Here is a 10954-nt window from a genome sequence, read left to right on the forward strand (position 1 = left end):
ATAGATAGATAGATAGATAGATAGAACGAACCCAGGTTTCATTAGAAGCTAAGCTCAAAGGAATAAACTCATAAAGCTACGCCTAGAGAAAATAAACCACAACGATTACAGGGAAATGACACACCACATATATATATATATATGGTATGTATGTTTTACATACCATAGTATACATAAATAAATTGTTGCACTGACTGACTGGAACTTTTAATTACATTCTATATCTATTCTAACAAAAAAAATGAAAAGCGACGTGTCGCTGTTGGTAACACCATAAATATGTGTTTCTCCTCCTGTCAGTGGAAGAGTAGCAAAAGAAGTGATAGAAGCCAGCTCCAAGATTCAGAGGGAACCGCCAGAAGTTCACAGGTGAGATTAAGACACCTGCAGCTTAATTTAAGACTCAGTTGGTGGACACAAAACAACAACTTCTGGTATTAAATGTCTCGATGTGTGTTTTGGTTTTTTTCAGAGCACAATTTGGTCAGAGTCGAAGCTTTAACTCTCTGAGCCATAAAAATCTCATCATGAACATGGAACCTCTGGTACCTGCACTGCCATCCACCAATGAATACGAAGAGACAGCAGCAGACTCTGGTAGGAAGAACCCGTATACTCTGGTTTTAGAGCGCACACCACAGCTGCACACTCATGTCCTCCTGTAACACGCCTCAGAAAGTCACATTGGGCCTCCCATGTGTAAGAAGAAGCTCATGTGCGATTCTCAGCCAAGGAGAGTTAATTGAGCAGCTGATGCTCCCTGCATCAGCCTCGTGTCCCTGGAGACACCAATTGCCACACGCTAAAAATACCCCGCCCATGATCTTCCCTGAGGATGGCACCATGCGTCTGAGTGTCTGCATGTCTGATTTTGTGTGTGCACCGTTTTTCCACAGTCAGATGTGCCCTTTGTCGCTTCAGAAACAGCCGCACAGCAAACATCTGCTGCTGTATCATTAAAGAGGCTCAATCAGAAGTGATGCATTTGGCTACAGGAGTCCTTCAGTTTGTGCCCCTGTAAGCATCTGGGGCTGCAATTTTATTTCAAATATATTTATATTTCTTTTTAGTTTTGGCTGATTACCATTTATGTTTGCACAATTCATTGGCTGTAATTAGCCTATTATAAAGTGCAGAGATTAAAACATTTAACTTACTATTTTTAGATAAAACTGTTTATCAGTGGTCTTATGCTGTGTCTGAACATTCGCCCTAACCCCTAAATCCCTCAATCACTATATAGAGCGGGGACTTTATAGTAAACTCAGTTAACTGACCATTGTCTGGATACTTATTAAAATACATAAAAGTATAGTTATCACAAACAGGATTCAGAATAAATGATAAAATGCAATTGTTCAGTCAACCTAACGGCCTTCTATGATTTCCACTGAACTAAACTTTTAGATTTATTGAGCCCATGAAAGATAGTTGGCTTTCCTTTTTTTCTCATTATCATTGCTTTTTTATGATTTTATTTGCCTTTATTCTCTCCACATTGTGCTCCTACTTGATTTAAGCATCAATCTTGTTGATAGGTCAGGAAAGAGATGCTGGTGTAGAAGAGTCCAGGGTAGAATTACATAAGAGTGGGGACAAACAGGGTGAATGGAAATGAGAGGGGGATATTATGACAGAAGAGCTAAATGATAAGGCAGAATTAAGCGTCACAATTTGAGTGATCAGTGAGGATGTGGAAACAGAACAATAAATGAATGATAATTACAAAGAGAAGCAGGTAAAGGCATGTTTATAAAGGTTTTTAAAAGTACAGGGACGTCTGATGTAATGCAACTAAACACGAAGATTTTAACTAATGATACCTTATAAATGTTGATTTAAAAGCTCTCTATAAGTATAGATCTAAAGTTGGACCTTTGTCTTTACAGTCAGAGGAGTCACCTCTGGAGGACACTAATAGAAGTTACTCTTAGTGGTTGTAGTAGAAACATTAGATATTATATCAAGCTTTTTATAGCTTTATAATTTAATGTTTGTTAAGGGACTAATGAGAAATGAAAAAGATAGGTGGGGTTAAAAAAAATATGGAATTCATTATTGAAAGGGATAAGCAGGTGGGGGTTAAGAGGGTGAGGGGAAAGGGAAAGAATAGAGTTCATAGATGACTAAAGTATTTACACTAAGGAATTTAGACTTAAAATATCAGGAACCAATGAAAAAATAGTCCACAAAAATCACATTGGATCGGATTTTGAAAAATTTGTATAATCAACTCAGTACCTGCTAGTATAACCTTTGTGGGTAATGACAGATGTCAAACATTTCCTGTAAGTAAAAAAAATATATATATATTTGTTAAGTTAATAGATAATATAAGCTGTCAAATAATTTAAAACTATGGTCCTAAGACTCAAACTTCTGTTTTGTCTTCATTCAGGAGCAGAAAGTTAAGAGTCATCCAGGTTTTATATATACGCACACATCAGTATTGTATGCCTGATATTGCTGTTAGTTTTGCCTCTTTTTGGAAGAGTTCAAGTTTGAATTTGGGGGCTGCCCCCTTTATTTCACACTGCAGGTTGTACCTTAAATCAAGAGACCATTGAGGTAGGGATTATGTATCAGCATAAAAGTCAACTTAAATATGCTCTATTTTGCTCTGCAGTAAAGGCCACTTAGTTTCATAAATTTTACAGTCATGATCATCAAAGCAAGTTCTTTTAAATCTCTTCTCACACATAAACTGTGAAATGCTGACTGAAGAAGCTGCTGCAAGGACTTTCGGATAAAGTGTCCCCAAGATGGTCTAGGATCACCATCTATATTCAGAGCACTAATCTCGACTATTAGTGGGAAACAGGAAGCTGACCCAAGGTCAGTGCTGTCCTTGTCCTGTTTGTGTGGACTGTCTTATGACAAAATCCAAACAAAATCCCAACCAGGCATTTTTTTTCGTATTACAGTTTGTTCTACAGAAGCTTTTTGTTTTGGAGGAATCTATATTTGGAGCTTCAGATTGCAACATATATAGAGGATAGCAGAGGACATGGAAGATAGTATAACATATAACAGATAGCAGGATCATGGTAGTGATTTGACAAGTCATCGCTCTGGTTAATCAGAGGGTGTATTCCAGGGAATGATGTTTCTCTTTTGCCTTGTTCTATAACTAATGCACAATAGAGCAAGGTTTATCGTCGGCAGAAAAGAGGCAGAAAAAGGCAGCCTCGTAGAAAGGAAAAGAAAGGGATCCCTATCCCAGTAGGGGTCAGGCCTGCCCCTCTGTAAGCACAGCTAGATTAGCTGCTTCTCTGCAGTTAGGACCACCTTGTTATATATAGAAACTGCAGCTTTGGGCCTGATCCTCCTCTAATGCCCCCTCCACTCTATGTTAATATCACTGACATTCACAGGAGGGCCCACTGTGTCTGTGTATGAGTTGGGGCATGTGTCTGGTGAATGTCTCTGCTTTTGAGCCCAGCTGGCAGTCCGCTCAGTGAGGGTGTGGGGGACTCAGCATAGAGCTGGTAAATACTTTGCTGTCAGACCAAATCATGGAGCTTCTTGGAGCTTCAGGGGAATTCCTGCAGAGCACCTTGGAGCTGAGAGTCACCGACCATCCTAAAGTAGGGGATACAAAAAGGTCTATAAGCCAGGGACAAGCAGGAGGACTGACAGTGGACCTGATATCAGAGAGACCGCAGTCAGAGAGGATGGAACAGGGACCGGCTGGGCCTATTGAGGTTTTCGAGGAGCAGGCAGCCTCAGTGGTGGTGGCCGAGGCCGCCAGATGTCAGGTTAAGATAACAACACGGCGGAGCATCCATCTACGAATAGCCAATCACACTGCACGAGACATTTATGTGAGACTGGCTGGGCATGGTGGACGAATCGCAGGAACCAGAACCGGACATCAGAGAGGCTCACTGGAACAGAGTATGGGTACAAAAAGAAAGAAATAGTTCAACATATATAAGAAGCATATTCTCTATCTGAAATATTGTAAGGAATTAATATAGCCTGGAAAAGTCTGGACATTTTTTTATTTGATGTAGGCATTTTCCATTTCTGAATAAATATTGAAAAAAGTGTATAGGATAATATTTGTTTTTTCTGTCCAGAGTCCTAATTCCATGTCTAAATGTTGTATCCCTCCTCCATTCTTCCCTCTCCTCTTTCATCCCCTTTTACAGTCCTTCTTTCTGCTTTTACTCATATTTCAGTCCTTCCTTTTCCTAATCTTTTCTTTCCTATTCTTCCCCGTCCTTTCTCCCTTCGATTTAACTTTCTTTTCTCCTTTGCCCCTTTTACTGTCCTACATTTCTTCCTGCTTCTTTTTTTCCCTTGTTTATTTCAATACACCTGTCCTTGGTTTTTCCCTCCATTCTCACTTGAATTTGTCCTTCCTTTAACTTATCTTTTCTTCTCAAGTTCTCTTGTTTCTTTTTTTAACTATTCTTCCCTATCGCCACCTATCTACCTACAATTCTCATCTCCTTCCTTCATTGTTTTCTGTCATTCATTGTCTTACATTTTTCTTCTATCTTTCCTTACTCCCTTCCCTCCTTCCTTTCTATCTGCGTTTCCCCCTTCTTGCTTTTCCTATTTTCTCTCTTTCTTTGGTTCAGTTTCTTTTTATCATTCTCAGTTCTTTTTTCTTGCTTTACTGCCACAAATAGTAATTTGTGCCATAGATTAATGAGCAGGGCTTTTAGTAGATATACTCTATAAAGATAGTGGGTGTTCATGCTGCCATAACCTACTTATATTGTAGCTTAACCAGAAAGCTCATCTGTTTTCTCAATATTTGGGAAGAGACATCTTTTAACCAGTTCTGTAAAAGAATATAAAAGAAGAATTACCATTCAGTATGTATGTGACATGCACGTTATTCTATTGTTGGCAGGTCCTGCATACAGGAGGTAACTTTACAAACTCAGAAAGCAGAAGCTACAATTTGAACAAGAAACCCACATTTTTGTAAACTCGACTATGTTGAAAAATGAAATGAGGAATAAATATTTGTGAATTATACATTAACAAGTGGTGTCAATATTGATGAACCATATAGGGTTCATAAACCAATGAGTCAAACAAAGCTAGCTAAATTAACTAGCCTCACTACTCATCTCAATTTGAAGGAAAAATTCTTCAATTCTGAAATAGGCTAAAGTAGAAGCAATTCTATTTCTGTATCTTTATAAGGATTAAGTTTTTTTTTTCATGAGTAATACTAAAATAAAAACCTTGATTAATAAATATAGGATGTTTATTCTATGATTATACTATGATAACTGGCATTTAACATGGTGAGGAGCATATGTATGATTAATCATTCTTTAATTCAATCATTGATTATTTATTTCAGACACATAAACTTAAAAAAAATATTAATGCTAATCTGAGAGTTTGAAAGAGAAAAGGAAGCATGAACATGCTCGACCCATCAGCTTTTAGCGCCATAATCAACACCAAAGAAACCACATTGAGTATAATCAGGCTGCTATCTAACTCATAAACACTAAAAATTAGAATGAAAATCTTGCTGCTTATGCTCCACTTGTTTGTTTACTTGGCTTATGGCTTATGACTTGGCACAAACAAAGTTTTCTGAAAGGAAACATCTAGAGTTTTTGGACAGGGTAAAACTGCAATCATCCCCAGATTTATACGAAATCTGAAATACCTAACAAAACAGAAAAAACATTTGCCAACAAACATGTTCCAGTGAACAGTCCTTACTATCCCAGTCTGTACAGGTTTCTGATATTTGGTATTTCTGAATCCCTACTAGACTTTTAGCCCTACCTTTGGCAGTGTGTGCTCTCTGGAGAGGAGCCATGTGAGGCTTAACAACCAATCTGCCTCTAATTAGCTGAGCAACCAATCAGAGGCAGACTTCAGGTAACAAGTGAGCCATATCAGTGTAGACAGGCTTTCTTATGTATATATTGATCTCCTCAGTCATTATAAGACGTAACAGAGGCTATTTTAAAATGTTTCTATTGTATCGTTTGTATCGTTAACCTCTCCACTTCTTTTCATCCATTTCCACAAGCAGTTATTTTTCCATAGCTTTCCATGTCATCACAAAGCTGCAAGACAAGCTCTGGAGCTGAAGTTCTTCACGTTCTGATTCTTATTTCTCTAGACATTAACCCCCCCACCCCCCCCACAGCTCCTTCTCAATCTGCTGGGGGGAGAGGGCTGGTTTTATTTTTACACATACATTACTTATTTAGATGGATTGTATTTAGATTCATTATTTAGATTCATTCACTCATCATTAAGTCAACACCTTAGATTTCACTAAATCCACACAGCTGCTCTATTGTCCTATTTCAGCGTATCATTAATGAGATTTACTTTGACAAAACCTTCAAGTAGAAAGAGAAAGAAGCACAAATAGCATAAAAACTGGCTCTAACCTTAACTAATGCACAGTTAAAATTCCCATGCTGGCCTCTGCAGGCCTGCAGAACATCCTAGCTGTGACATGTACTTTGAACCAAGCAGATGGTAGCTCTGGTATATCCTTCATTTCTGTGTCAACAACTTACATAACTGATCTCAATTTTTTGATATTTAAATTTAAGGTGGTTCCTTGACTTTTATTAGGCAATATTTCTTATATTATGTGCACACAAGTTGTCAACTTAGGACAAGAGCACCATCGTGTGGTTAATATGTGGAACTGGAGCTTTAACTAGATCTTTGCAGCTAAAGCTGGTGTAATATATGACTGTAGCATAAATATTCAGTTTGGTATTATATCACAGCATTTGCTGAATGAGTGCAAAAGCATGAAAAAACTACTTCTGTTTTTGGACAGGTAACATTTTCTCTCATACTGAAATAATCAGATGAAAAATGGATATTGAGAAACCAGATGTCTTATGTTGTTGTTCTTTTTTTATCCAGTAAAACATAACCTCCTTAGAATTTTCATATTTGAGAAATCCTATTGTACTTCAATGAATCTTTTTATGAAGCATTTTTCTGTGCATTTCCTTTTCTCAGGCATTGTAGCTGTTAAGGACCCAGCTCCCCTGTCTCCTCTCGAGCCCCCTGGGCCAGACACTGATCAGCCAAGTGCAGAAAGAGGAAACTCCTCTTTGATCAATGAACCACAGCCTCACTGTGTTTCCCTGGAAACCTCAAACATCCCACCCCAAACACCCAAAGCTGAAGACGGACTGGAGGAAGACGGCGAGGGCTGCTGTCCACTCACCATCTCTGAACTTGCCTACAGGTCTATAACAAACCTTGAATAAACATGGATCATAGTTACGCTTTTCAAACGAATTAAGACAAAATGTGTTATTGCTTAGTTTTTGGAAACTAACAGCCTAAAAACTGGTTTTCAGCAACTTTTAATTAAATAACTGTTGATAAAAGCATCTTCTTATCTCACTACCTGATCAGACTAAACTTGAATAATAACACTAGAATAATAAGGTTATCAAAGATGTCTACCCTCATCTTCCTAATGTTTAGTAGGTCTACCTTTAAGCTTTATGATTGGATCAAGCATTTTTTATATCCTTCCACAAGCTTCTTGTGATGCTCTGGAATTTATCCTTGCTGCAGACAGACTATATATAACCTAGTGAGGTTATAGGCTACATTTCTAACTGGTTTTAGGCTCTTCCAACAAATTTTCATCGACATTGAGACCTTTATATAGTAGCATCTTTAAATCATTGGCTTTGCTACCACTTTAAAGAGCAATGCCAAATGTTTATTCACAGTACCAATTGTTTACATATACATTTGCAATAACCTACTTTAACTGTAATATGCAATTACCTTCCACTGCACTTTAATTTAGATAGCTTCTGTCCAAACTTTATTTATTCATTTTATTGTAAAATCCATCTGTATCCATCTATATATGCTATAGTACCTAACTATAAAAACCCTTTTTATAGTAATATCCACCTGTATATTATATTAGGTACATATCCAGCTGTAAATTTAGTTCATAACATTTTTTATCTATATATTATATTCATCTATAAGTAAGATTCTGTTTATAATGGTATTCATCTCTATATTTATTCAGTAGAAACCCATGTCCTGTATTTATGGAACCGTTATTTATCCTGCACTTGCTGCTATTGCACTTCTGGTTAGACCTAAACTGCATTTTATTGCCTTTTACCTGTACCTGTCAGTAAAGTTGAATCTAATCTGAAAAACAATTTAGAAATATATATCTCTCTAATGGTCTGGCATATTTCAAATATAGATGATGAAGTTATCCTAAAATATGAAATATTTAGTATGTTACCTTTAATATAAAATTGAGCAAATATGAATATTTTTTATAGTCTTAACTTACCTAGTAAGCAGAACTATACTTTGAAATGAAATAGTTTTTAGCTTTTTTCAACATTTTCCAAGGATAGCTGGGTTTTTATCTTTACAATTTATGGTAACATGTTTTCATACACTTTGCACACATCAATATGTTAATCCTAAATGCTTTCTCTGAAAAAACAACTGCCTTATTAAATTTGAACTGATGTAAACTTATCTCCCTTCTCCAGCCCCTGCGCCAGTATGCTCCCCACCCCAGTGGAGGACAGTCAGGGAGGGGTCAACCAGCTCTTCTTCTCTCCAGTCCAGAGTCCCGCTAGGTTGCTGAGGGAGCTCCACGCTGACCCTGACATCCAAGCACAGCTGGAGGCTGAAAGGGAGCGAGACCGAGCATATGAACGCAGTCGCCTGGCCTCCAGAAGTGGAATGAGCAGGGCCCTTGCCAGTAGCCTGCGCCTGCTTTCATCCAACGAGAGAGTCAACACCTGGGTGCTGGGTGTAGCTAGGTTTGCTGCTGTGCTCATGGGTGTCCTACTTATCACTGTGCCCACACTGCTGCTGCTGCTAGAGTCGGACATCGACGTGTCGTTCCTCCACGAGATCAGGCAGACGCCAGAATTCGAGCAGTTCCACTACGAGTATTACTGCCCACTGCGACGCTGGATTCTCTGTAAGATCAGCATGGCCTTGGAGAACCTGTGGTCTGACTGAGGAAGAGGGAGATAGAAGAAAAGGAATTATATTTCAGTTCAAAGAATGATGGAGCCAAATGTCTGTCTAAACAGGTGGTTTAACTTCAGATGTCTTAATTCATTTTAATTAACCAGTTAGGTGAAGTTAACTGTCCTGTTCAAAAGTGTTTCCAACAATTTGAAAATAATTCTATTTCTTTGACCTGATAGGTAGACTGATTTACCTCCTAAGGTTAAACTTCATTTAAGTAATCATCATGAAGGTGGATCACCTGATAAGACTGACATTTCTGGCAAGAATTACCTGAGAATAAAAAAGGAAATCATGAAGGGAAGCAGAATGAATAATTTATTTTATTGGTTTTATTTTTCTTTACATTTGAAAAGCTTCTGCACTCCTGATGCTGACAAGTGGAGACAGAGACTCACTAATAACTCTGATTGGTTTCATCTTTTAAACCAGGTCACCTGATTGGTTATCAGGTCTGTCAGTGATGAAGGAGTGGGTGGGAACTGAAAGAAAAAAAAATACCAGTAAACACAACAACAACAACCGATTCATTAGAAAATACAAAATAATACTGAAAATTGCTACAAATATTAAATAAGTTGTTTTTAAAGTTTTATACGTTTTTATGTGATTCAGATCTTTCAGGAATTTTTCAGTCAGAAGATCAACCTTGAGCTTATTTTCAAATTAAGAGTTTACAAATGGTCACTATATATATATATATTAAAAAATAAAAGCTTATTTACTCCAGTTTGTCAGAATGGTGGGTTTTGAGAAATTATTTTTTTAAGACTACCATCAACAGCTGTTTTCCTTGTGGTGGTGGAACTCTGGTTTTACTCCAGCAAAAGTTAGAGCACAAAACTTCAAGCTTCATTTTTTATCTTTTTTTTTTATTTAGTTTTTTTGTTTGGATTATTTGATGTCATTATGAAGGAAAGCGCGTAGAGAAAAACAAACCTGTGATTATAAAATGTCTTTTGAGGGACCTTAACTGTTTTGTGAACTAAATGTCAGTTCTAGGTTAGGATCATTAATTTTAGCAAATGCAGCAAAAATAAAACCTAAAGGGAAAGGGAAAATGTAGAAAGAAAATAATGTCAGATTTGTCACCCGAGGATTTGAAAGGTATTACTTTAAAAAAAAAAGCTTTGCGTATGTGTTGATGGAAAGCAAAGAAGCAGATAAAAGGAAAATAATTTAAGGAAACAATCATCAGGCTTTTATTATAGATACATGAATGGAAAAGTGAGGATTGTCAATGGTTTGGTCAAATGGTTCTCATACTTTTATAGCAAGTATTGACTCATAGAAAAACCACTACAACTATCTTGATCAAATATTGAAAGTAATGTGCAACAGTGTCCATGGACCAAACCAGGTCTCTGCCATGTTGGACAAGTAATATCAAACTAACAGTAAAGAAACATATTTACATAAACTGTGTAATATTATTATTTTTTTTCATCTGAAATGAAACCCGACTACACATTTTATCTTTTAGCTTATTATGCTCATATAAGCTCATAATGGTTCCAGTGATTGCTGAAAAAATGAGTAGTGAGAGTGAAATATGTTCATTGTTAATGCAGACATTTACATAGACTTCAGGTTTGAGAAAGAACATGTGATGATCTTATTAATGGCTTTTCAAGCCTTTTGATAGGTTGAGTCACACTATTTAAGTTAATGAGGAATGTGGAAGTATTTCAAGGCTATATCTCAATAAAAATACAGCTTGACATTAAGAGTTGTGCAGATGTGCACAGGTCCTCTTCTCTATCTTGGATACAGTTTCAAGATGCCTGACTGCATTGCTTTATTGTGTTTAGTAATTAAAGTAATTAGTAATTTTAAAAAGTAATTAAACAGAATAATGAAATTACTCTGTTGAAGTAATTATATGCAAGTATAACCAGAGTGGAATTATTCAGCTATCATACCTCTCATAAGTACGTGTGTGTGTGTG

At 37.0% G+C, this 10954-nt stretch overlaps 1 protein-coding gene across 6 annotated transcripts in view; it reads left to right on the forward strand.

Moving 5' to 3' along the window:
• frmd3 (FERM domain containing 3) overlaps nucleotides 1-10954 on the forward strand; it is a 58387-nt gene extending 47433 nt beyond the window's left edge. For 5 of the 6 annotated variants that reach the window (XM_015374255.1, XM_015374257.1, XM_015374258.1 and 2 more), the window contains 4 exons: nucleotides 301-369; nucleotides 473-597; nucleotides 6982-7213; nucleotides 8514-8994. In XM_015374255.1, the coding sequence (XP_015229741.1) occupies nucleotides 301-369; nucleotides 473-597; nucleotides 6982-7213; nucleotides 8514-8994 (907 nt within the window). Of the gene's footprint in view, nucleotides 1-300; nucleotides 370-472; nucleotides 598-6981; nucleotides 7214-8513 lie in introns of all 6 variants that reach the window. The other variant, XM_015374253.1, reaches the window with a different exon arrangement.

Source organism: Cyprinodon variegatus, unplaced genomic scaffold (genome assembly GCF_000732505.1).
Source record: "Cyprinodon variegatus isolate N-32 unplaced genomic scaffold, C_variegatus-1.0 Scaffold100, whole genome shotgun sequence".
In the NCBI taxonomy this organism is placed as follows: Eukaryota; Metazoa; Chordata; class Actinopteri; order Cyprinodontiformes; family Cyprinodontidae; genus Cyprinodon; species Cyprinodon variegatus.